At 44.0% G+C, this 27,894-nt stretch overlaps 2 protein-coding genes across 6 annotated transcripts in view; one reads left to right on the forward strand and one right to left on the reverse strand.

Annotated features, from left to right (window-relative positions):
* The first annotated feature begins 231 nt into the window (after positions 1–231).
* On the forward strand, positions 232–23,686 carry GTPBP10 (GTP binding protein 10). Its single transcript, XM_075827639.1, has 10 exons — positions 232–366; positions 4,437–4,630; positions 6,439–6,530; positions 9,498–9,642; positions 11,707–11,780; positions 14,862–14,914; positions 16,086–16,193; positions 18,694–18,771; positions 19,421–19,544; positions 23,356–23,686. The coding sequence occupies exons 1-10, from the start codon at positions 334–336 to the stop codon at positions 23,604–23,606; spliced, it is 1,152 nt and encodes a 383-aa protein (XP_075683754.1). The 5' UTR covers positions 232–333; the 3' UTR covers positions 23,607–23,686.
* Positions 23,687–24,446: 760 nt separating this feature from the next.
* Positions 24,447–27,894, reverse strand: part of ADAM22 (ADAM metallopeptidase domain 22) — a 250,695-nt gene continuing 247,247 nt past the window's right edge. For all 5 annotated transcript variants that reach the window (XM_075827623.1, XM_075827625.1, XM_075827622.1 and 2 more), the window contains one exon: positions 24,447–27,528. In XM_075827623.1, the coding sequence (XP_075683738.1) occupies positions 27,508–27,528 (21 nt within the window). In that variant the 3' untranslated portion in view covers positions 24,447–27,507. The remainder of the gene's footprint in view (positions 27,529–27,894) is intronic.

Here is a 27,894-nt window from a genome sequence, read left to right on the forward strand (position 1 = left end):
TTTTAATATAATTAACATATTCCGAGGAAATACCACAGATGGGGCCATCTGCTAGTACCTCGCCAATCATAAGAAGGGAAGGGGCTCTCCATCCATCCATCCATCCATCCATCCATCCATCCATCCATCCATCCATCCATCCATCCATCCATCCATCCATCCATCCATCCATCCAATCTAGTGTTGCTGTGAGTGGGCGGAACTGTTCCGCTGCGGCACTAGTTCCCGGCGGGCAGTTTATCAGGTGCGCTCTGTCATCCTGTGTGTAGCAGCGTGTTCCGCTCGGGTCATTCAGTGACATTACCGGTGTCGGGGCGTCCTGTCCTCTGCAGCATGGTGTGGTCCAGCAGAGTTCTGCTCCGCAAGGTGCGGTGTATACTGATACAGCTGTATATACTATAATGTACGATAATGATGCGCTGGACGTACAGCAGCCCCGGGTCACCTGTAGCTTACTATCTGGTGTGGCACTACAACTCCCAGCGGGCACTGTCAGGCTCTGTTGGGGTTTGTGCTTCCACATTTTCTCTCGTTTTCCATTTCATTTTCTTTCAGATAAGTATTCAGCATCGTTTCTTGTCACTAGTGAGATCTGATTCCGGGAAAGCTGGGTGACAACCTCCAACTGCCGCCATTACAGCTTCCACAGGGGTTGTCACCCAGCTTTTCCAGACGTTTCAATGGCGAATATTCCCATTAGTTATGATGCAGGGGGTCATGTTATATATTACTATAATACAGCAGATTTGCCATTCAGGAATATGGTAAAGCCTTGTAGGCGTCGTAATGGCAGCCATATTGGTTGTCACACAACTTTCCCCGAAACAGATACAACTAACGGGGGTTTTACACAGGATGATTATTGGGCGGACGAGGCTTCATATATAACGCTCGTTGTTGATAATTGTCCTGTGTAAACCGGGGAACGATCAGCAGAGGAACTGGCAAACGCTGGATCATCTGCTGCTCGTATCGTTTTAAAAAAGTGAAATATTATCGTTGTCGGCAGAACATCTCCCTGTGTAAACAGGAGACGCGCTGCCGACATGATAATAATGGATGGGGACGAGCGATCATAGTAACGACTGCTCGTCCCCATCCATAGCTCCGTGTGACAGGAGCAAACGAGCGCCGATCAACGATCTCTCGTTAATCAGCGCTCGCTGCATCGGCCGCTTATCAGCCGGTGTAAGAGGGCCTTAAAGCTCTATACACATCTGCGTTGCGACACTGTTCTTCAGATTAAAATGACAGAAATGTCAATGGATCCCATTATAAGTCGGTGGAATCTGGTGGGAACTGTTTGTGTTGTCATACGATGGATCTGGCACAGCGTCATGTATTCCGTTATAAATAGACGCCATGACACCGGTGTAAACAGCCGAAGAATAGAAATGTTCACAACGCTCGGCAGACGGCCGGATAACTTCTGGCTATGTACACATTATTTTTTGTAAATCAGTGTGTTTGGTGCAACTTTCTAAATACTTTACAATAAAAATTATTTTTACTTTTTTGAGATACAGCTGCTTTTTGCTTTGTATCCCGTGTACAACGCAGCTGTGTCTAGTGCTGAAACCTGTATCTGTAAGGGTATGTTCACACGGCAGCGTCCGTAACGGCCGAAATTACGGGGCTGTTTCCAGGAGAAAACAGCTCCGGAATTTCAGCCGTCATGGCATGTGCAGGCGCTTTTTCGCTGCGTCAATTACGGACGTAAATGGAGCTGTTTTTCCATGGAGTCGATGGAAAACGGCTCCATTTACGTCTGAAGAAGTGACAGGCACTTCTTTGACGCGGGCGTCTTTTTACGCACCGTCTTTTAACAGCGAAGCGTAAATTTACGCCTCGTGGGAACAGACAAACGTAAAACCCATTGCTTTCAATGGGCAGATGTTTGCCGACGCTATCGAGCCGCATTTTCGGACGTAAATCGAGGCGGAAAACGCTCGAATTACGTCCGTAAATAAGCCGTGTGAACATTCCCTTAGTTGTGATCGATGAGACACACAGGACTGGCTGACACTGAACCCGGCAGTCCCACTGACCTGACGGATTCAGGTCCCAGCGCAAGATATAGCTGCTCTGTATACAGGATACAAAGCAGCTGTATCTCAAAAAGTAAGAATTATTTTTAATAAAAAGTAATTAGAAAGTTGCACCAATCACACTGAGAGACATTTATATATATATATTGTTTTCAAATGTGTACGTAGCATTTAAGGCTTTATTCAGACGAACGGGAATTACGTCCGTGCAACGTGCGTGATTTTCACGCGCGTTGCACGGACCTATATTAGTCTATGGGGCCGTGCAGACATGTGCGTGATTTTTACTCAGCGTGAGTCCGCTGAAAAAAAGTCACGACGTCCGTTCTTTGGGTGTTTTTCGCGCATCACGCACCCATTGAAGTCAATGGGTGCGTGAAAACCACGCATGCCGCACGGAAGCACTTCCGTGCGAACTGCGTGATTTGCGCAACAGCGGTGAAAAGGATGAATGAAAACAGAAAAGCACCACGTGCTTTTCTGTTTACAAACATCCAAATGGAGTGTCATAATGATGGCGGCTGCGCGAAAAGCACGCAGCCGCGCATCATACGCTGCTGCCACACGGAGCTGTTAAGTGGCTTTTGCGCAGGCAAAACACCGCGTTTTTGCGTGCGCAAAAACGCCACGCTCATGTGAATCCAGCCTAAGGGTGAAATGTAAGAGAATTGTGCCGGTCCTAAATAAAAAGGAGCTGGGGTAAGATGTGACAAATTTATTAATGGGTAACTAAACTTTTAAAAAACTTTTCACATGTCATAGTAACATGTCAGAAGTGTTGATTGGTGGGGGTCCGAACACTGAGACCTCCACCAATTGCTAAAATGAAGGGGCAGAAGCGCTCGGGTGTGTTTCCACACACAGGACACGTTGCGGGTAAATCTATCACTGAAATCCGCACTAAATAGTGAATATAGTGAGTACATTGCTGCGGAAATGCTGTAAAAACCGCAACAAAACAAATCTATTGCGGAATTTCTGCTCCCCGTTGAAGTCTATGGGCCAAACCCGCAGCATCTCCGCACAGAACGCGCAGCATCTCCGCACAGAACGCGCAGCATCTCCGCACAGAACGCGCAGCATCTCCGCACAGAACGCGCAGCATCTCCGCACAGAACGCGCAGCATCTCCGCACAGAACCCGCAGCATCTCCGCACAGAACCCGCAGCATCTCCGCAGCATCTCCGCACAGAACCCGCAGCATCTCCGCACAGAACCCGCAGCATCTCCGCACAGAACCCGCAGCATAAATTGACATGCTGCAGAATTGAACGTTGCACCGCAGAACAATTTCCGCACGACTTTTGTGCGTTCTTTCGCAGCGTGGGCACAAGACTTTCTAAATCTCATTAACTTTGCTGCTGCTGTAAATGCAGAAAATTCTGCAGCGTTTACGCTCCGTGGGAACCCATTTGAGGCGGATTTCTGTGATAGATTTACCAGCGTTTTGTTTTTGTTTTTTAGATTCCGCAGAAGATTCTCTGTTGCAGAAAATGCACAGCATATCCTGTGTGTGGGAACAGAGCCTTAGGGTGAGCGCTGTGCTTATTTGTTTCTGATCGGCTTTTTTCGGAGCAGTGTACGGGCTCAATACAAAAACGATGAGCCTGTACACCGCTCGTCCGAGGAAAGACAATCAGAAACAATTTTTTATTTTTTTTATATTGTCCACTGAGGGTGGGGGGGGGGGGCAAGCTACGGGACGTCTACATTGCTACGCCACACAGAGTAAAGCTAGCGTAGATTTCCACTATAATTTATGGCAGATTTTTGCCGTAAATCATAATAAATGTGGCCCGTCCCCTTTTTACAAAAGTGCGAGGGTGGTGTTTAAAAGGCCAGAGGTTGCAATTTGCGTGACTTTGGTTCTTTTTTTTTTTTCCTAAACTGGAAATGTTGTATGTGATGGGGAATTTTATGTATTTTTAATAGGAAGCTCTGAGCGCCCCCTGCAGGCGAAATGTTGTATTACATGGTGCACATATAAATTAAAGGGGGTCCATGTTATACCTCCCAGCTTGTCTAGATGTCCTTGCAAAAGGGGTGCTGTCCCGTTCGTCTGGCAGCGTGCATAGGTGCAGGAGGGGGGAGGTGGCATTAAACATTCCGGATTATCAGTCAATCATAGAACTGTATATAAATTTAATTTAACTGGCAGAGAACATGCAAGATCAGCACAAAATAAACCATTATGACTCTGACAACTTTCTGCTTCTGGTCTTGTGAGATTACAGATTAACTCCGTGTCAGAATCAAGTGCCGGATCATCAGAATTTCTGGACTATTAGATGTCAGATTAAAGTCTATATGTTACTGTGTCCTATATAATTGGATTATAAATGGCCGGTCTGTATTCTAACATAACGTGGACTCTTCTATTTACTGCAGTATGGAAACTTTGTAGACAACCTGAGGATCCTGGTGAAGGGTGGCGCCGGCGGCATGGGTCTTCCACGGTTAGGTGGAGAAGGTGGAAAAGGAGGTGATGTGTGGGTGGTGGCCAAAAACGGAGTCACAATGAAGCACGTAAAGGACAAGTTTCCTCAGAAACGCTTTGTTGGCTGTGTTGGCGGTAATAGTAGGTGAGTCCCAGTTACTGAATGAACGGGTCATGTCTCTGTGAGGTTCTTGTAATGTCTCCATCAACAGTGCGCCATAAAAAACAATCCCCAGGAAATATAAGTCTGGGAAAGCTGGGTGACAACCCCTATAGAAGTTGTGAGGACGGTCATATTAGTTTTCAGAAGTCGTAATATTATTACACTCAATAAAGACATCCCGGCCCCTCCTGAACTCCTCGGGCTCCATAGTGTCACTGCTCTTACAGTAAAGAATCCCCTTCTAGGTTTGTGTAGAAACCTTCTTCCCTCTAGACGTAGAGGAGGCCCCCTTGTTACAGTCCTGGGTATAAATAGATCATGTGAGATATCTGTATTGACCTGTGATATATATAGAATTATTAGGTTACCCATTAGCCATCTTTTTCTAAACTAAATAGCCCAAATTGTGATCATTTTCTGGCTACTCCAGTCCTCTATTCCATTTATAACTTTGGTTTCCCGCCTTTGGGCCCGTTCAATCTCCACTATGTCTCTCTCTTGTAGACCTGCGCCCGAAAACGTCACAATATTCCATGTGCGGAATATTAAAGTGGTAGAACCATATTCTCGTCACATGCTGCTTTCTTGGCACCCCATGAACTTATTTGCCCTGGCAGCTGCCCGCCGGATTTCAAATTGTATGAGTATTTAGTAGATAAGTTATAATGTAAATAATTTCAGGGGAGACGGCTGAGGAGCCATTGACTGCAGTGTACATCATAACAGGAAGTCAGATGTGTGCAGTAAAGTTATGTTTCCCCTACCAAAAATTGTTGTATTCATCATATGGTAATTTAAAGAGGCTCTGTCACCACATTATAAGTGCCTTATCTCCTACATAAGGCGATGGGTGCTATAATGTAGGTGACAGCAGTGCTTTTTACGATCTATATTTACCACTTTATTAGCGATTTTAGCTTTATGCTAATGACTTTCTTAATGCCCATCTGGGCGTGTTTTTAGTATTGACCAAGTGGGCGTTGTGGGGAGAAGTGTATGACGCTGACCAATCAGTGACCAATCAGCGTCATACACTTCTCCCCATTAATTTATTCTGCACATAGTGACACAGTGTTGTTCACGCTGTGCTGTCTTATACTGACACATTAACGTTACTGAAGTGTTTAGACAGTGAATAGACATCACCTCCAGCCAGGACGGGATGTCTATTCACAATCCCGACACTTCGCTAACGTTTCTGTGGTACTTACAGCAGAGCAAGCATAATCTCGCGAGATCACGCTGTAAATGACAGGTTACAGAGAGATTACACTTGTTCTGCTGTAAGTCTCACACTAACGTTACCGATGTGTCTGGATTGTGAATAGACATCCCATCCTGTCTGGAAGGAATGTCTATTCACTGTCTAAACACTTCAGTAACATTAATATGTCAGTATAAGACACCACAGCGTGAACAACACTGTGTCACTATGCGCTGAGGAAATGAATGGAGAGAAGTGTATGATGCTGATTGGTCACTGATTGGTCAGCGTCATACACTTCTCTGTACAACGCCCACTTGGGCTAAAGTTAAACACGCCCACTTGGGCATTAAGAAGCTCATTAGCATAAAGCTAAAAAGCGCTCATAAAGTGGTAAAAATAGATTGTTTTTCTAAATAAAAAAAGCACTGCTGTCACCTACATTACAGCGCCGATCACATTATGTAGGAGACAGGGCACTTATAATCTGGTGACAGCCTCTTTAAGGTAGAATCCCAGATAAGTTTTATTACAACATAAGGAGTCAGACTAAAAACACAAAACATTTTTGCTGTCATCCTCCCAGCGTTCGAGCACTTAAAGGACCATCCGGGGATGATCGTCAGGTGGATGTTCCAGTTGGTGTAGTCATCACTACAGATGACGGCAGGAAAATGGGTAAGACGCTTCTCTCATTAAGGGAAAACTCCTCCAGTAAAGAAAAATATTATTCTTTTTCTTCCGCCTGCTTAACCCCTTAATGACCAGCTAAATTTTTCTGTTTTTACCTCTGCATTTCAGCAGCCATAACTTTTTTAGTTTTTCATTGACGTGGCTGTATGATGCCTTGTTTTATGCGGGAGAAATAGTATTATTTTTTTCCCCGCAGTTTTGGGGGAGAAAAATGTAATTTTTACTGCGTGAATATAGGAAAAACCGATTCTCGTCATAGATTTTCTAGTTTTTTTTTTTCCCCGTTCGTGTTTCACACTTATTATCCCATCAAATTAATTCTTCTGGTTATTACGGTGGTGTAGATACCTAATATGTGAGGTTTTCTGTTTTTATGTAATGTAGGGGCAATAAAATATATTTTATTCAAAATAATGACACTTTTTTGGGACTTTTTATTATTATTTTTTATTTTTTTTGTTCCTTTTTTTTTTTAAATCCCATTAAGGGATAACTTTATTTACAACTCTATCTTTTACTTGTAATGTATTAGCATACTCCTGTATGCTAATACATTACACTGTGACATAGTGTGCCCTGACAGCAGGCAAACTGAAAAGACAGCCCTGGGGTCCTTTCTAGGTCCCCAGGGCTGGCTGCAGAGGGATTCCATGCTCTTTGATCACGTCACCGTGTTTCCGATTACTCGGACCGCGGTGATCAAAGAGTTAAACAGCTGGGGTTGGAATGTTTTCCGACCCCAGCTGTATTCAGCAGGCTGCTCTAAGATCAGGAGCTGTAAGTTACAGCTCCTGCTTAGAGTATGAGCGCTCATCAGCCTCTTCTACAGCAATGACAACAGACGTCACTGTAGACTAAGCACCTGCACCGCCTGCCGTCAAAAGACGGTGGACGGTCGTTAAGGTGTTCAAGGGTTCATCCAGTTTAGACAACCATATGAGGCAATTCTGAGTTAAAGAGGCTCTGTCACCAGATTATAAATGCTCTATCTCCTACCTAATCTGATCGGCGCTGTAATGTAGAGAACAACAGTGGTTTTTATTTTGAAAAACGATAATTTTTGAGCAAGTTATGAGCAAGTTTAGATTTATCCTAATTAGTTTAATAGACAACTGGGCGATTTTTAACTTTTGATCAAGTGGGCGTTGTAAAGAGAAGTGGATGACGCTGACTAATCAGCGTCATACACTTCTCTCCATTCATTTCCATCTGTACTCACAGCACAGCATGATCTCGCGAGCTCACGCTGTGCTGTGTAAGTCCCACAGAAACTTTACTGAAGTGTCGGGAGTGTGAATAGACATTGCATCCTGGCTGGAGGCAATGCTATTCACTCTCAAGACACTTCGGTAAAGTTACTGTGGGTGTATGTGACAGCACAGCACGATCTCGCGAGATCACTCTTTGCTGAGAGTACAGATGAAAATTAATGGAGAGAAGTGTATGACGCTGATTGGTCACTGATTGGTCAGCGTCATACACTCCTCTCTGTACAACGCCCACTTGGTAAAAAGTTAAAAAACGCATTAAAAAACTCATCAGCATAAATCTAAAATTGCTCATAACTTGCTAAAAAATGATCGTTTTTCAAAATAAAGACCACTGTTGTTATCTACATTACAGCGCCAATCACATCATGTACAATATAGGCCACTTATAATGTGGTGACAGAGTCTCTTTGATAGAAGGGGGGTCCTCTGTTCAGGATCCTCCTCTTGGCCAGAGTGGAGAGCGGTTAAAAAAAGAGTGTCTCTAGCTCTGGAAGACCTGTCCTGCATTACACAGACAACCCATTGTAATTAAAGGGGTTTTCCAGTCCCATAAAATTGATGGCCTATCCACAGGATAGGCCATCAATTTGTGAAAGGTTTGGATCCGACTCCCGGCATTCCTGCCAATCAGCTGTACAAGTGCTGCTTCCCCTTCATTTCCACTACTCGCACGAATCGTCGACATACTTGTAGCGTTGGTTCACAGTATTACAGTTTACTCCCGTTCACTTCAATGGGTGGAGGCTGTAATACTGTGAACCGCCGCTTCAAGTGTGTCAACGATTCACAGTACGAGCAGTGGAAATGAAGGGGAAGCAGCGATCGTATGAGCGCTGCGGCACCTTAAAAACAGCTGATCGGGGGGGGGGGGTGCCTGGAGTCGGACCCCGGCCGATCACATATTAATGGCATATCCTGAGTATAGGCCATCAATTTTATGGAACTGGAAAACCCCTTTAATGGACATTGTGTAATACTTAATTTCTCCTGTGGTGGCGCTGCAGGGAAATGAAACCCTTACTGCAAGGTTTCCCCACAGATTACAGCTGATCACTGGGGGTCCCAGCAGAATGACGCTTTGTGATCTGCTTATTGTCAAGTGATTCTTCTAACAAGTTGGGGTTGTCCATAGCAGAGAATTCCTTTAATGAGTGTCTATATGAACTGTTAACTAAGCCCCGCACTGAATGTATAGTCTGTTGTCTTATAACTGGCACTGGAGGATTATACCGCAGCCATACCTGGGTAGAGACTGGCATAGTGATCTGCTATTTGCAAATAGTGGTGCTTATTGATGAAGTGCCAGTACTTCCCCAGGATGATGGCCACTGCTCAGGCTACGTCTGTGTTTTTCTTTATTAACTCATTGACATTGTCCCAGGGTGGATACCGCTTGTCTGCCCCTTTTGTGCAGCCCTATGAAAAATGGGGATTCAGTGAAACAGTCCTAGACATTGTCGCAGGAGGCCGCACGCCTGATAGAGAAGATCACTTCTGCCCTATTGAAATTCTTCAGTATGGATCTCTTTACAGTACAGACTGGCACAGGAAGAGATGGCTGCTCAGTTGTAACCTGGCCTCCAGTGTTCATACTGGCTGGGCTGGTGGTCTATCGGCCTGGTGGCAGCCTGTTGTATCGGAGCTGTTTTGTTAACGTCATAATTGTGCTTCTTTCCTCTAGGTGAGCTGGATGGAGAAGGAGACAAGCTGCGGGTGGCCAGAGGAGGGCAAGGCGGAGGATTTAGAACAGATTTTCTTCCTTCCAAAGGCCTAAAAAGAATAATTCGCCTGGATATGAAACTGATTGCAGATGTGGGGTTAGTTGGGTGAGTAGCAGTATAATTCCTATAATCATTCTGGAAGTCCTGTCGGCCTGACATCTGCTCCCCGCATGTGAATTTATTATTGAGTTCAATGTGAGCTGTGCCTATGCAGTGAGCCCCCCCTAGTGGCAGCTGCCAGAAGACACAATTTTGTCATGTGAACAAAGGGATTTTTGTCATGTGAACAAAGGGATTTTTAAAAAGAAACAAAACACCACTAAAAATAAAAAATAAGCAGTGACCTTCCTTTATTGAATTCCAGCCATTTAGTGAAATTTCCTGCGTCTTTTGTTTGATAAAATAATAAGACTAATTGTTGCTTTATTGAGCTCTCTGTATAGATGAAGGGAACAGACAATTTGAAGTGCAGCAGATCTATGTCTGGGTCCAGATGTCTGCCACTTGCAATATCAATCCACTATCTTTTAGGCTGCTAGACCCCAATGTATATGAGTGTGGGGTAAGAATTATTCAGCCTGATTATATTGTTTACCATGAGATAAGCGGTGCCAACCCTGTCTTTTAAATCACCCATTGTATTTAAAGGGTTAAATAGAAGCGCCAATAGACACACAGTCATACCCATCATCCCCTAACCTACATTGTTTATTTGTTTGTCTGTTTACCCCCTTTCAGCGCCTATCTTTCTTTTTAAAAGACAATAATCCATTTTCTTTTCACCATCTTGATTGTAGAAGTCACTGTCTGCAGCCAGTAGCTCTTGTAGCTACATGTCCCATGATGCCTTGTCCAGCCATCACATATATAGTTATACACAGTGGAGACGCATTATTATGACCACCTCCTACTTTTGATGTTGGCAGCGCGTAGCCCATGAAGGCAGTGATGTGTGGTGGGTGGGCTTGGTGGGTATATAAGGTGCGCGATAGGCAGTCTGATGACATATTACTCGTAGTTGCCATGGGTAAAAGGGGCGATTTATCAGAGTTGTAAAAGGGGCTGATTATTGGCTTTCTGGCCATGGGTGGCGGTATTTCTCACACAGCTCAGTTTGTGAACTGTTCGCGTGCTGCTGTGGTGAAAATGTGGGTGGACGAATGGCACCATTGGGAATAACCGACGTGGAAACTGCGGAGCGCCACGTGCCATTGATGTGAGGGGTGAATGTCTGCTACGAAGGTGCGCGAGGGCCGAACGACACGTTGGCGTGTCAGGTGAGAAACATCAGAGAACAAACCCCGGCAGCTATTGCTGGAAGAACACTAGCTGGTGGCGGCAGCGTTATGGTCTGGGGAATATTTTCATGGCATTCTCTGGGCCACTCATCCATGTGGAAGGCTCTGAACCGATTTGGGTATAAATCCATCGTTGCAGATCACGTCCCCCCATACATGCTGTTTGTCTTCCCTGGGGCAGATGGAATCTTCCAGCAAGACAATGCGACACGTCACACGGCTAGAAATGTCCGGCAGTGGTTGGAGGAGCACGACCAAGACTTCCAAGTACTTCCTTGGCCTCCTAATTCAGCAGACATGACCCCAATTGAGCATCTGTGGGACTCCCTTGATCGTCTTGTTCGCTCTGTGGATTCTCCCCCCCACGCACTCTCCAGGAAATGTGGGATGCCCTGCAGTCAGCATGGCTCCAGATACCAGAGACCACCGACCAGCACATTATTGATCACTCCCAGCCCGTCTAGCTGCGGTCCGTGCTGCACACGGCCATTACTCTGGATATTAGCTGGTGGTCATAATAATGGGACTCCACTGTGTATAAGTCATTCTAAATTGTGAGCATGATGCTGGACAGGCACAGATTCAGGTTGAATGCACAGGAGATGCAGGAGACTGTGCTCTGTGCAGCAGCATGCGTGTCACAGGGAGTGTGGAAGCTTCAGTCCACTGTAGAGAGAGGGGGGTGATGACTGGTTGGCAAAAGCTTTACATCAGGTGAGAATTTACATACAATGGTTTTTATCTTAGATCACCATAGAACCGTAAATTGTACTGAATCACCCTCGTAACACTTCTCAATACATTCCACAGCAGAGGTTGTCGCTAATAAATAAATAAATTCCTAAAAATATTCATTTGTTTTGTTTTTAAGGTTTCCTAATGCCGGCAAGTCCTCATTACTCAGCAGTGTCTCACATGCCAAACCTCAGATTGCCGATTATCCATGTAAGTGATCAGCGGCTGCACATAGAGAATAACTGGAACACAACTTTATAGCCTGGAGCCGAGTCATGAAGCATAAATGGCTGCTCAGTCCAGTCTACACCAACTCACTGCTGCTTTCAAAAATAGATTACCTTGCAACCAAGCACTAATACTTAAAGGGAACCTGTCACGTCAAACAGGCAGTCCGATCTGTAGGCAGCATGTTATAGAGCCAAAGGAGCGGAGCAGATTTATATATAGTTGTGTGAGAAAAGATCCGGGATAATCTGTCATTCATTCATTTAAACATCTGCTAAATAACTAACACTCACCTGTTAAATCCCCTGCCGCTCCGGCTCTGGTGGTCCCTGCCGGTCTTTGTTTACTTGTCCTTTGGTGATGACGTCACACACATCCACGTGACTGCTGCAGCTATTCACTGCCGCCAGCAGAGTCGTACTTTACAAGTATCACCGCTGAGTCCAGTGTTTGGCTGCAGCAGTTACGGGAATATACAGCACGTCATTGCTGCAGAAAAGTAAACAAAGAACGTCAGTGAGGTGAGTAGCGGTTATTTTTTTTTATTTTGTCACATTTGTGCTACTGTCGGGGTCATTTTAGACTTCCGGAAAATCCCTTTAAAAGTCCAGTGGGTGGTCCTACTAAGTAACTAGCCTGCTATTCCCGTATTCACATAAAGTAGCTCCGCCCATTGGACTCTGTAGCCCACAGTGAGCAGGGATTTAAATGAACCTTTTCTCTCAAAACTATATATATATTCCTCATTATCTATAACATGATGTCAACGGGACAGGTTGCCTTTAACCCCTTCATCACACTTTATTTTTTCTTTAGCGTTTTCAAACACATGTAAAAAAAACATGTCGTTACAGGCATTTTGTAAATGTGTTTTTCCTGGCATTTTTAAAGTCTTATGGGGGGAAAAAACGCAATACCTAGGTCATGCTGGATTTTGGGAAAAAATGCCACTGACCCCATAAATATCACAAACCTAAATGATGTGTATGTAGACTTATATTTTAATATAGACAAGTAATCTCTAGCTGCAGCCTTTTTGAGCAAAAAAAACCTTGAAAAAAACACAGTGTGAATTCAGTCTAAAGGAACACTCTGGGCAAAACTGATACACAGTTCAATGGTTAGTGTATGGGGGGGGGCTGCATGACACAGGGATTCATATAAGAGAATTCTTGTCATGCTCCGCCCCCTCAGCACCTGCACTAGGGACAACACAATGTATCAGTTTTGCCTTTAACAAAGTTTTGAGATGTAAAATATTTATATACAGAGAGAGAGAGAGCAGAGATTTCAACAAACCACAAAAATATGTTGTCTGTACTGCAATTTTATTTATTTTAAAAAGGAAATAAGAAAAAAAAAATAATAATTTATAGAATAACATTATAGTAAAATTAAGACTAGTGGGAGTGGCTATTATTATTTAAAGCACCTGCTCGCCCTTTCATCAGCATTTCTGGCCTGGCTGTGTCCATTTGTAAGTATGGCCTTTTTCGGTGTTTTTGTATATGTCCCTGTGTTTTTATCGGTTCTGTTTGTGCATCAGGAACGTTCTGTTCCAGTTTAGGATTTAGGGACTCGCAAGTCTGGGGATCCTTGTCGTGGATTGCGAGCTTGCGTCCTTTTGGCCAAAATGATCACTAATACCCCAGGTATTTTTCATTATTATGTATATTCGCTTCTCTTGGACACAGCCGGGTCTTTGATGCTGGGAGAGCATGGTGTGTTGTTGTTTGGCATAGCAAGCAGGGTAGCCCGCTCTATGAATTATCAAGGCGTCACAAATAGGCTTCTACCTGGCTATACACGTTGCGCCTCATGACGTACACACTATCCCTCCATGTTTCACTCACTTGCACCCCATTATCCATTTATTTCTATTGAGGCACTTCATTTATTACTGCCCCCTATATTTCACTTATAGTATTACACTTGCACACACACTATTCATTTATTATTTCTTACTACACATCCCATGCACCACACACCACTCCCCTCAAGACTAGTGGGAGTGGCTATTATTATTTAAAGCACCTGCTCACCCTTTCATCAGCGTTTCTGACCTGGCTGTGTCCATTTGTAAGTATGGCCTTTTTCGGTGTTTTTGTATATGTCCCTGTGTTTTTATCGGTTCTAAAATTAAAGTGTAAAACTGCTTATAAAGAAAGAATTCAAATCTGATTGGGTAGCACCAAAATGACACAAATCTAATTGGCTATTGATACATGACTTTTTGCATCTTCATATTTATGTTCTGGAGCACGGCTACTAAACTAGTTTTTTGGGTCTGCCGCCTGATGAAGGTTTTAACTAAACACCAACAGTATGACAAATCGAATCCTTGGCAGAAATACGAGGCTTATCATCCCCCTGTAGGTAGTGCCCCCCTTTAAATGGTGCCTCACTGCTACAAACTCACATCTCACTTGTCCCTGTTCCCACGCCGTCATCCAGCGATTCAGGCCTTCAAGGGAACGACTCAGGCGGTGTGATGACATCACAGAAAAAGCACCAAATGGCTTTCTTTTGCACCCGCTATCGTTAAGGGAGGCAGTTCAATTGCATTTGCATCCTAAGGACGTGGATACAATTGAGTGTAGGGGGAACTGGCCGGATCCCACCCCGGCTTGTAGAGGAGAAACAACTGCAGCGGAGGAGGGACGTTCCTCAACACTGACCTGTCCGCCTGCCTGCCGGCTGTCAGCGAGGGTCCGGACAGCTGGCATCCGCGGTCTGAGTCCGTCAGTTGATTACACCTCTTCTGGAGGCTTGTTTGCTTGTGATACCTCCGGAACTTTTTCAAAACCGGTCTGGAGATGTCAGTATTGATCAGATTGGTTGCTACGTTTAGGACATGATGTGTTGGGGTCGGCGTGTCTCCATGTTGTTTTCATTAGTCTTTGTCTTTTCTACATTTATTTAAAAAAAAAATTGTTCTGCAAGGCGCTTTCGATGTTGAGGGGCTCCTGGATTTGTTAACTTCATTTGGGGATTTTTTACAGATATTCCCTGGACATTTAGGTTTATTTCTTGTGAAAAGGTTTTATGATGTTTGTCTTACAGTCACGACTGTGCGACCTGAAGTGGGAAAAATCATGTATCCTGACTTCAAACAGGTAATAACCGTGTGTAGTCGCCTCCTGCCGCTCTCTGACCGTTCATTGTCCATGTTCTCCAGTTACGCTGGCCATAGACATCAGATTCTTGTCAGCAGCTCGCACCAACTTCTGCTGACGATCTAATGTCTATGTGAATAACCGGATCATCCTCTGTCATCACTTGTTGGGAGAAACCGGGATAAAACAGGTTTGATTCTAATCCAGATAAGTGGTGCCATACGTGTCTAGTGGGCACTTCTGTTCATGCACATAGAAATATAACGCACTCTCATCCGATCCAAACAGCCATGTTACTGGGGGATGAGGGGAAGATAGCTGTCAAGCAAGCAGTTGTTTATAAGACCGCTGTCTTATGTGAATGGCTTCTATACATATTATAACTAACTTCAGTCAGAAACTAAAACTCAACTTTGCTCCTGAATCTTTATTTGTAGTTTTTCTTCTGTAAGTTCAGCTGTTTGTTCTCCAGACTTCTCCTACTTTTAGCTTCTGGGACGTGTAGCAGCCATATTAGTTCTCATGGAGCTAGTCCTCTGTCACTTGGTCACTCAGAGATTCTTTCCGCCTCCTTCTCTCTTGGCAGTCAAATATAATTGTGTACATATATCTGTACAGAATATAAAACATGATCTAGTACAAGTGATCAAATGTTTATTCATCTATCATGGATGTGTCCGAACAACCAGATCCTTTATCCTAATGTATGTCCGTCAGTAGCTAGCTTCCTCTCCTATTTGGGTTTAATAGAATTATATCGAACAGCCTGGCCGAGGTAAGAGTTGAGATTGTTCACAAATGCAGCAGGTTTATTTTACTCCCCAAGACACAGACTCAGGGCAGCGATGATGTCAAATTTTTCCATGTAATGCTTAATTTCCCCTGTGGTGGCGCTGCAGAGGAATTTAACACTTGCTGCTAGATTCCAGCAATGTGACAACCTGTGATCACCTTATTTGTGGGGGACACTTCTAACCAACTTGTCAAAAGCTGAAACCCATTTAATGACTCGTGGTCTTTATTCTAAGGCTTCTTTAGGGTTTGTTCAGATGTAGCGTAAAACTGCAGAATTTCTGACCGGATATTCTGTGTGGAAATCCCGCAGCATATTACAGTAGCTGCAAAGTGGATGAGATTTTAACAATTCTCTGGATTCTGTGTCTTTCTGTAGATTTCTGTTGCCGATCTCCCAGGCTTGATAGAAGGTGCACATATCAACAGAGGAATGGGCCACAAATTTCTCAAGCACGTGGAGAGAACAAAACAGCTGCTCTTTGTGGTGAGTTTTCTGCTGGTCACTTTCTGATAAAGCCTCTCGTGTCTCACTGTTCACTTGATCATTTCTTATATCAATGCAAGAATAAGGGAATACTGAAAAAACCCACAAAGGGGCATTGTTACCATTGCGCCCTCCCTCCCAACCTACAGAACACTTGTCGTCATGATATGACACCTTAAAGGGGTCTTGCACCTTCTGTCAACTGATGACCCATCCATCAGTACATAATCTGTGGGGGTCCGACACCCTGGCCCCGCACAGATCAGCTGGCCCGGTGCCTCCGTGCGTACATGCTGGATGCGGTTAGCACCGGCCATGGAATAGCGGCTGAGCTGCAGTACTGTATTCAAGTAAATCGGATCGGACCTGCAGTTCTGCAGCACGGCCGCTATACAATGTACGCAGCCAACTGCTTCCGGCTCCGTACATAGAATTATGTGCCATAGCGTCCGGTGCCCGCAGGCCACCGGAGCGGCTTATGGTGTGGGATTCGGGTGTCGAACCCGCACCGATGATATACTAATGACTTATCCGGTGGATAGGTCATGAGTTGTCAGAAGGTGGAAGACCCCTTTAAAGAGGCTCTGTCACCAGATTATAAGTGCCCTGTCTCCAACCTAATCTGATCAGCGCTGTAATGTAGATGACAACAGTGGTTTTTAGTTTGAAAAACGATCATTTTTGAGCAAGTTATGAACAATTTTAGATTTATTCTAATTAGATCACGAGATCACGATGTGCTGAGTACAAATGGACATGAATGGAGAGAAGTGTATGAGGCTGATTGCAAATAACTAATGTGCCGGAGGCACAATGAAAACCATTTCCCAGCTACCAACTAAGTAAATATAAGATATAACTTTTATTGGTAAATTAATTAAAAGGTCCAAGATGGACAATCAGAGCACAAAAGTTACAATTAGCTCAAGACCACTAGCACATGCTCTTTAGAAATGCTGCCAGAGAAGGGCAGGATTTAGTGTACAGGTCCTATTGCGATAGGATGCCTGTGTCAGCAGCTGCAGACTGCTCGACAAACGCTACTATCACGGAGTATAAGAGGTAGAGGCTAGTTGGTCATAGCAGTTAAAATGACTAAGTGTATAGCCCCCCCCCCCCCCCCCCGACATGTTTCGTTGTAAACACAACGTCCTCAGGGGATAACAATGGGGCTTGTGTTATTTGCAATTGTTGTTTTGACCTGCCAGCTACCAGGGTCTTCTCTAATATTTTATGAGGCTGATTGGTCAGCGTCATACACTCCTCTGTACAACGTCCAGTTGGTAAAAAGTAAAACACGCCCAGTTATCCATTGAGAAACTCATCAGCATAAATCTAAAATTGCTCATAACTTGCTCAAAATTTATCATTTTTCAAAATAAAAACCACTGTTGTTATCTACATTACAGCGCCGATCACATCATGTAGGATACAGGGCACTTATAATCTGGTGACAGAGCCTCTTTAATGTGATGTGTATCTGCTTAGATTGTGCTGCATCCAGTGGTTCTGTTAGTGAAGTGCCATCTGGTGGCAGAGATGGGAAGAGCAGTGTGTTTGATGGCATCTATGATTAAACATGTCCCAGCTACTTGTGCTATGGCACTGGTTAAGGCCCCATGCACACGACCGTGTTTTTGCGTCCGCAATTCCCCCGCAAATCCACGGGAGAATTGCGGACCCATTCATTTCTATGGGCCCATACACACTATCCGTGTTTTCACGGGTGTCCGCAAATCCGTGCCGCAGAAACTCAGGACATGTCTTATTACGGGCCGCAAATTCAATGCGGACATGCCAATAGAAGTCAATGGGCCCGTGGAAATTGCGGATACACCTCCGTGTGTCATCCGCAGTTTGCGGATTTGCGGAAATGTTGCTAGGCAACGACCGGGAATGAGTTATGTCGTCATCCTGTTTTACCTAGGCTTTTTTTTTTTCATCCGCATTTTGCGGATTACATACGGATGAACTGCGGATTACATACGGATGAACTGCGGATGACATTTCACGGAACACGGTCCTGGAATTTGCGGACCAGAAAAACACTACGGTCGTGTGCATGAGGCCTAATACTGTGGTCCTGAATTCATGGGGTGCTTTTGCGGGTCGCTTCCACATACTCCGGGAGCCTCCCATCACGAAAACATTCTCATTGACTTCCTGTTTTATTGACTTTTACAAGTATACGTGTGTGGGAGAGAAATCAGATAGTAGTGACAGGGATTGTTGTGTCCCTTAAATGTATTTTGTGTACAGTTCTGCAGAAAATGTTTTTTTGGAGGCTCTTTCCTGTATTTCCTGTTACAGCTTTTATAGCTAACTATTCGGCCCCCACACAGAACTGTAATAAGGTCTTTGGCCCATGCAGGGTTCACTCAGATCCGGGCCGCTGTACGTACGGGATGATTGCACAATTACATTCCTACATCATGGGCATTTATCGAGACATGAAATCTAATTGCTGATTGGCTGCCGTGGTTTTTCTATCTACTTCTAGGTAGACGTCTCTGGATTTCAGCTCTCCTTTAAGACTCCATTCAGAACTGCCTTTGAAACCGTGCAGCTGCTGATGTTGGTGAGTACTCTACTGTGGTGACTCGATGTCAGTGGTTAAAGTTCATCACAACTTTTAGCATTATTTCATTTTTAATTCCAGAATTCTGTGCTGGTTAATGTCATAACATATTTTTATATGGGATCAGAGCTCTATTACTGAAAAGTAATACAATTCTAACTGCCTGAACCCACCACTAGGAGGCGTGAACTGAAGACAAATTTATACAGCTTCTATTGATCTCTATAATCTGTATGCAGTAAGCTCCTATATGCCCCCTAGTGGTGGCTACATCATTTAAAGTCTATGTACACTTTTGAATGTTTTTTTTGGCTTGTTAAATCAACGTTTCTTTGTGTTTATAACCACTTTTTTGACATTTATATAAAAAAATTATTTAACTTTTTACAATATAGCTTCTATGTATCCTGTATACATAGAAACTCTATAGTTTTCTCTCAGCCAATTCCGTCCGTTCAGCTAAACTGACGGCTTGGCTGAGAGCGGGTCCTGTGTCTCTCTCTGACACACAGGATCCAGCTAATAAAGTATTACATCTAAGGTTTTTTTGGGGGAAATAGCGCCTCGCTTGTCCTTGGTCTGTGTCTGGTATTGCAGCTCAGCCTCATTCCAGATACAATTTATTCATATAAAAAACTTCATATTCTAGGAGCTTGAACTGTACAAAGAAGAACTGCTGGATAAGCCCGCCCTGCTGGCCGTCAATAAGATGGATCTGCCTGATGCTGAAGACAAATTTCAGGAGTTGATGAAGCAACTTAAAAATCCAGAGGGTAAGAAATCTCACCATAGGTCTGGTTTCTCGCTGTTGCTCGGTCTGTGCACTAATGCGGACTGCACCTTCAGATCTGGGTGTTCGCTCTGATGAAGCAGTAGATCGATCTCTGGACAATTTGGCTGCATGAAATGATGGAAAAACAAGTGTTTGCTGGAGGTCGTGATCTAGAATAACCTTGTACTACTGCAGCCGGTGTAGGGGGTTGTCCAGGATTAGAAAAACATGACTGCTGTCTTCCAAAATCAGTGCCACTCCTGTCCACAGGTTGTGTGTGATATTGCAGCTTAGCCCCTTTCACTTCAATGGAGCCGAGCTGCAGTACCACACACAACCTGTGGATAAGTGTGGCGCTGTTTCAGAAAGAAAGCAGCCCTGTTTCCATAATCCTGTACAATCACTGATTTATATAGTAGAATAGAAAGAGTTGATCCAGCGCTGAAGGAGTGTATTTAAAAAGGAACGTATTCCCAATTTTATTCGTATCAAAACAATTAAAATTCGATAACAGGCAGACTTGGTATCAAGGCAGCAATCGGTAGGTGTAGTGAGCCTACGCGTTTCAAGCATGTCGAGTGCTCTTAGTCATGGCAATCATTCACACACTGATTTATATACTCAGTGGCATTTTATTAGGGGAAAATGTTAGTCTCCTCACCTTCTAGACGTCTGCAGTTCTCATTCTCCTGCCTGCTGCAGTCTATGTAAATGTGAAGAAACCTCCTCATCCCCCAGAGGATCCCTCTTCAGTTTACATTAAATTGAAGATTGATTTTTCTTTTTTTTTTTTTTTAAATCTTTTTATTAAAGAATTTTTCAAATCAAGAGAACAATATGACAGATATAAACAATGAGAAGTGAAGAATGGACGGCAGCCGGCAGCGTGTTACATGAGGATGCAGCAGATGACGTGACAGCGTAGAATTATCAGTATAAACTATGAGAAAAGACGGGAGGGGGAGGTGGAAAGTACCAACAGGTCATTTCTTGAGCAAAAAAACCCAACCGTTATGGCTGTAGAGTTGTTACAGTTGATAGTTGGGAGTTCTATTGGCCAGTAGGAGTCGGGGTCGGAGCTTTTCGTTTCCTGTTGAGACCGCGGGGATCTGATTAACCTTCATTTTTGAGTTCTTCAGTTCCCAGTGCGCTATTTCTTCCAGGCGTTATATGTTATCTACTTTCTGTATCCATTTTGCAATAGAAAGATGTAGTGGTTTCCAAAATGTGAAAATCAGCGATCAGGCCAGACCAGAGTGTAGTAGGTCTTGTGGTCTCAGGAAGGTAATACAGATTTGTTGCACCAACGCATGTATTTCTATCCCGGACCGTTTAACTATTTCACGTGTCCCCACATGGAGGGTGGAGGCCTTTGATTTCTTGCATTTCCAGCACTGGTTACTGTATTTTTCAGGGGTCAGATTTTCTGCCTGTGTCATAGCGTCCTGCACACCCCTGACTGTGTCACCTTCAGATATTTCCGGGACTGACGGGGTACGGTCTGGAGAAGGTGTCATGAATGGACTGTGGGACGTGCATACAAGCTGCCAGCATAGCATTGTGGGAATAGTGATCTATATTGAGGGCAAATAACAGAACTTGACCACTCTGCCTCCCTGTACATTCAAATGGTCCTCCGATGATCTCCCGGGACACCCCACAATCAGCTGCAAGTACCCGGCGAGTGCGAGTTTCCACAGACGAGATAGGTCTCTTTTTTGGAGTAGCTCTGGTGCAGTGGGAGACCCCCCTCTATTACATTTATGTGGGACATATGCAAAAGGGTTGTGTAAAACAAGTGGACAATAAAAATCTCCGGCTTATTATTAATGTCCCTGTGATTCCATGTAGTGTATGAGCCGGGATCTCCACCCCCCCTCCCCCGCACCTCCTCTCCCCCACACCCCTCCCCCATACCTCCTCTCCCCCGCACCTCCGCTCACCCTCCCCCGCACCTCCGCTCACCCTCCCCCGCACCTCCGCTCACCCCTCCCCCTCACCCCCCTCCCTCCCCCGCACCTCCGCTCACCCCCCCGCACCTCAACTCACCCCTCCCCCGCACCTCCGCTCACCCCCCCCCTCCCCCGCATCTCCGCTCACCCCCCCTCCCCCGCACCTCCGCTCACCCCCCCCCCTCCTCCGCACCTCCGCTCACCCCCCCCCCCCGCACCTCCGCTCACCCCCCCCCTCCCCCGCACCTCCGCTCACCCCCCCCCCGCACCTCCGCTCACCCCCGCTCCCCTGCACCTCCGCTCACCCATTGTCTGCTGCTGTGGGGTATTTTGGTTGAACGTCAGACTTGGGTAGATTTCAGATTCAGATTTCATTATCTAATTGTATATTGTTTGTCAATTTCTTCTATTTTTGCATATTTGTCACACGTGAATGTTTCAGATCATCAATCTACTTTTAATATTAAACAAAGATTATCCAAGTAAACACAAAATGCTGTCGTTAAATGATGGTTTCATTTATTGAAGCAAAAATTCGGTTCAGACCTACCTGGCCCTATGTGAAAAAAGAATTGCCCCCTTAGCTACTAAATCAACCATTTAACCAAATTCAATTGACAATCGGTATAATTTCACTAACCACAACCAGGCACGATTACTGCCGGACCTGTTGAATTTAAACATGACTTAAATAGGAGATGTCTGGCCATGTGTCGCCGGCTAGAACTTCCCAAAAAAGCAGCACATGATGCCACGTTCTAAAGAGGTTCAAATACAGATGCCAAATAAAGCCATTGGCATCTACCAGTCTGGAAAGGGATTATAAAACCATTGCTAAGGCTCTGGGAATCCAGCGTACCCCAGTGAGAGCCATTACCCACAAATGGAGAAAGCTTGGAACAGTGGCGAGCCCTCCCAGGAGGGGCCGACAAACTAAAATGTCACCAAGTGTGTATCGCAACTTATCCCGGAGGTCACAAAAGAACCCAGACAAATATCTAATGAAATGCAGGCCTCACGTGCTTCAGTTAAAGAGGCTGTCACCCCATTATAAGTACATGATGTGATCGGCGCTGTAATGTAGATTACAGCAGTGTTTTTTATTTAAAAAACCGATCATTTTTGATGGAGTTATGACCTATTTTAGCTTTATGCTAATGAGTTTCTTAATGACCAACTGGGCGTGTTTTACTTTATGGCCAAGTGGGTGTTGTGGAGAGAAGTGTATGACGCTGACCAATCAGTGGCCAATCAGCGTCATACACTTCTCTCCATTTACAGTAAATCCTGAAGGAGAATGTCCGCCCGTCAGTTCGTGACCTAAAGTTCATGCGCAGTTGGGTTATGCAGCAGGACAATGATCTGAAGCACACAAGTAAGTCCACCTATGAATGGCTGAAAAGAAAAACAATGAAGGTTTTGAAGTGATCAAGTCAAAGTCCTGACTTGAATCCCCCATTGAGATGCTGTGGCAAGACCTTAAAGGGGCAGTTCATGCTTGAAAGCCCTCCAGTGTAGCCGAATTAAAACAATTCTGAAAAAAAGAGTCGGTCAAAATTCCTCCACAGCGATGTATAAGACTTATCGCAAACATTTGATTGCAGTTGTTACTGCCAAGGATGGCACAACCAGTTATTGGAATAAATCTTTACCTTTAATAAATGAAATAATCCTTTAAAAGCTGCATTACTTGTGTTGTCTTTATCTTATATTAAAATTAGTTGGATGATCTGAAACATTTAAATGTTACAAATTTGCAAAAATAGAAGAAATTGGGTGAGGGGCAAATACTTTTTCACAGCGCTGTATATCCAGCTCCATATTAATATATATATATGTATATATTTTGTTCCTTTTCAGATTATTTACATACGTTACCAGAGGAGCTGGTCCCAGAACGTCAGATTAACTTCAAGCGCATCGTCCCGATCTCCGTGGCTTCAAATCAGGGAATACAGGACCTGACCAGGTGTATCCGCAGATCATTAGATGAACAGGCGGACGTAGAGACTCAAGAAACCACGAGAGAGAAACTGCAGAGTCTTTATACCTTCTCTTCTCAAAGTGTCAAATATAAACCGCTGCTTCCCCCTGAGCACACAATGGACTGAACGATCCTTCAGATGTAGATTATTATTTTTTTGTACAGTATTTGTCATTTCAATAAAATATCTTGTTCATAAACCCAAAATTAATGTGTTGTTAAGATTAATAGGTTTCATGCAGAAAGACCAGGATGAGGAGGGGGGCTGCAATGTGATGCCTCATGCACACGACCGTAAAAACACCCGTTATTGCGGGTCGTAATTACGACACGCAATAACGGGCCCATAGACTTCTGTTAGTCACGGGTACCTTCCCGTTTTCTCACGGGAAGGTGCCCGTGCCGTTAAAAAAATAGAACATGTTCTATTTTTTCATTTTACGGGCCGTGCTGCTATACTTTATAATGGGAGCACGGCTCGCAAAAGCGACCGGCTGCCCGTGCCCGGCCGTGCTCATAATTACGAGCACGGTCGTGTGCATGAGGCCTGAGACTGTAATATATTATGGGGAGCACTAGGGTTGTTTCGGATTAGAAAAAAAGTCTGCTTTCCACCCCTACCCAGAAATTGCACCATTCATGTCCACAGGCTGTGTCTGTTACTGCAGCTAATGCCGTTTCAAGTAAATGGAGCTGAGCTGCAATACCAGACAAAGCCAATGTACAAAAGTGGCGCTGTTTCTGGAGAAAAAGAAAAAACTTTCCCCTGTTCTGTTGATGCCATTTATTATTAATACAAGATAATCCTCAGACGTCACAGCTCTGCTGTATATTCAATGGACTAGAAGTAAATTTTAGTTCTTGTTCTATATAAAAGTTTCCATCACACACAGGTTGCGGTTCTATTCGTTATTCCACATCCAGTGTCGCTGCTTCTCTGTGGGTGGTTATACTCCATGTGACAATATGCAGAAAAGTCCATTTTTATTTTGGTAAAATCTACGTCACCGGTTACAGAATATTTGCAAGTTTTTGAAATTGAACACTATAAGGCATACACAAACACCTGCACGCTAAAAAGCTACAACACGGTTGAAACTAGGTAAAGCAGTACAAAAAAAAAAAAAGTTACATTCCACTTTGTCTGCCTTTTATAAAGAGTTAATGTTGAACTTCTTTAGCTATGCAGAAACCATTCCCAAACATACAAAATGAAGCTCAGGCTCACTTATTTAATAACATGGTGTCCGTCCGTCTGGTGTAACCCCCCACATCAGTCATCGTTCTCATATGATTAAAGGGGTTGAATGAGATAACGCAAACATGGCTGGTTTCTTCCAAAAAACAGCACCACTCTTGTCCAAAGGCTGTGCCTGGTATTGCAGTTCAGTCCATTTGCGTGTGGCTGAGCTGCACTAACAGACGCAGCCTATGGATGAGAGTCGGGCTGTTTCTGAAAGAAAGCAGCCATGTTTTTATAATCTCATACAACCCCTTTAAAGGGTGACTCCAGTTAGACATTAAATAGGTGGTATCGGATTTTTTTTCCAGAAACAGTGCCACTCTTGTCTGTAGGCTGTGTCTGGTATTGCAGCTCAGCCCCATTCACTTAATGAGGCTAAACTGCAATTCAAGACTAAGCCTATGAGCAATACAAATATACCGACACTCCCATGCCTGACAATGGGGCAAAGAATTAATATTCACTTAGGAAGCACTTTCTTCACTGGCGCCCCCTGCTGAGTGATGTACTTTGTATCTGCTTTGAGCACCTTTGAAGCTGTTATGGCGCGTTCACACTGACATCAGGATATTGTAAACATTCACCTATAATCTATGATTAACTAAACTAATACTGGCCCCTATGGGTGAGCATATGGATCTTTCATAACTGGCTTTTTATTTTATTTCCCCTTAGGAATTAAATGTATAAAATATAAATTTTCAATTAATAACTCATACGGTGTAAACGGCATCAAAAATTTGCGATTATGTAAATTTGCATTTGAGCTCAGGAGAGCTTTTTAATGAGTGTCCGGGCTTTTCTCCCTCTTAAAAACTGGACAAGAGTCATTCAAGAGCCCAACTACCAGACCAAAATGGACATGGGGTTTATGACTATAGGTTGTATATAGTGTCTGTGCTCCATACACTCCTCTAGAATGAGAACTAACTGGTTATATTTGCACGGCTAACCTTTTGATGGGACGGGAGAAAGAGGAGTTGCAGCCCATTGCAGTTAAAGGGGTCTACATTATTGCAGTGGTCTCCAACCTGTGGCTCTCCTGCCATCATAATCCCTCCCATCAGTCCTCTACTTCCTGCTAACCTCACATACGAAGAACGGTACAGATGAAGGTGACTGTAGGATCAGACTACACAGGATTTATTTGTAGTCTGTTACCATGGAGACAGGAAGTTTTTAATCAAGACTATTTGCAAAGTTTTTTCATTTTAGATGCAGAGTTACAGCCATTTCCTACTGCTAGAGTCCTTAGTCTTAGCACACTTGCACGTAGGAGAGCTCATTCTAGGTGGGGTTTATCTTAGAAAGTTGCCCCCTGCCCCAATGCCAGGCCCTTGGCACGCCTTCTTTATAGCATAGGATCCCTATTTGCCCACGGTCTATTTCGGCCAGATTATTAATAACCATTGGCTTCCTGACTGCTCTGGATTGTATTTATTGAGCACTATATTATTAGATAAGCCGGGTTGTGTCTAGAATGAGCTTTTGCAAGTTTCCGTCAATGCATCAGAAAGGCACAGCACTGGTTGTAGTAGGGATGTCCAAGTCATGGCCTTCCGGCTGATCTGATTACCTGGAGGACCAGAACTGGACACTCGATTTATATATGTAATGATTTTTACAGAAAATTAATCCAAGAGTCCACAACGTGTTTCATAAAACTGAGTGTCGTGTATGAGATAATCAATTACTACCTACATTCCCCATGCCAAAGAAGAACCTGCAAGATCCACAGAACCATCATGGAAGGTCATACATCCCATCATACCCTGGTAAGACATCCCAGAGCATTGTACATACATTTTATCAATTTAGAGTTTCTGCCCAAAATATATATATATATGGCACAAACATTCGGGATTTCGTTGCCATTTCTTTCACTTACATATGAAATCTCTATTTTATCTACATCTCAAAATCTACATGGTCATTCTCTGTTTCATCTAGGTCTACAGTCTTTTATATAATAGGCCGGCAAACTGTGGCTCTCCATCTGCAGTGGGGGAGGCTTCAGTGTTGTCAGGTCCTGAGCCTTCTGCCAGTTCCATTGCAGTTGGAGAGGCATTTATTGCCTCTTAATTTCTACGGTGCTCTATTCATTGTATTGTGTCACTTTTTTTTTTTTTTTTTTCCCCCAAGACCGTCCTGGTGTAAAACTAACAGTGTGCTCACGTCTCATGAAGCTTTTCACAAAATAATGTACTATACCTATTATATTTTTGTACAATTTAAAATGTACATATGTACAAAAGTTGTGATTATAAATGTTCTAATTTAGGCAAAATTTGGGCTTTTGTTTTTAAATTATAAAAGCGTTATCCTCTATGGCTCCATGCTTACAGTACAATGTATCTATAGCAAGTGGAAAATTTCATATGTGCATGCATTGAACAGAAGTGACCACTAGGGGCATCGTGCATGGAAACTAAATGGTACGGTGGACTCTGGTGGTAAACAATGAATGGTTAATGCTCTAATAAATTTAGACTTCTGTTCTGCAGGTACGAGAATTTATACCTGGCTTCAAAAATGATATCGATCATGCATAGAAGCCCCCTCCCTACCGAGACCATTGACGTCTGACATTCCCCCCCGCCCCCCTTTGAATTAAGATTCAGTCTTTCTTCAATTCTTCGGGAATGGGAAAATAGAATTGGTAGTGAGAGCCTCTTCATAAAGGCAAAGGTCTCTGTAAACAACGTTAGTCCTTCAGTATTGGTTGATGAATGAGTGTGGATCTGTGTTAACTCTTTAGAATCCACCGCCGAAAAACTTTCCTCATCTAGATGGATGTTTCCCAAAGCTGTAAAAAAGAAAGGTAAAAAAAATGTCAGAAGTCACAGACAGTTTCTCATGGGCCTCATCACCCCAGGGTGTGCAGGGGTGCTCCATCCGGAGGTTAGAACATCATCTCAGAAGACACCTGACTGCAGGGGGGAGGGGAAGGAGCATTTTGGGAGTTATACAGACCATCCCTATACCAATTTGGGGAGAGGGCACTTTTTATCTAAGGCGAAATATAGGCTAGAAGCATCCCTGATTATATCATGTGGAAACAACCAACTTCCTAAGAAGGGTTATGTACATGGCATGGCCTGTACCGTGGCACACAGAGTCCTTATGGGACATATTACGGACCTATAGACACTCCATGTGCCGCCCTATGGTT

Source organism: Rhinoderma darwinii, chromosome 5 (assembly GCF_050947455.1).
Source record: "Rhinoderma darwinii isolate aRhiDar2 chromosome 5, aRhiDar2.hap1, whole genome shotgun sequence".
Classification (NCBI taxonomy): domain Eukaryota; kingdom Metazoa; phylum Chordata; class Amphibia; order Anura; family Rhinodermatidae; genus Rhinoderma; species Rhinoderma darwinii.

What these genes read in the sequence shown, in the direction of transcription:
- GTPBP10 (XM_075827639.1), top strand. Translation starts at nt 334, where the DNA reads ATGGTGTGGTCCAGCAGAGTTCTGCTCCGCAAG. An exon ending in AGATGACGGCAGGAAAATGG is followed by an intron (nt 6,531 to 9,497) that starts GTAAGACGCTTC and finishes TCTTTCCTCTAG; the next exon opens with GTGAGCTGGATGGAGAAGGA. An exon ending in TGTATCCTGACTTCAAACAG is followed by an intron (nt 14,915 to 16,085) that starts GTAATAACCGTG and finishes GTCTTTCTGTAG; the next exon opens with ATTTCTGTTGCCGATCTCCC.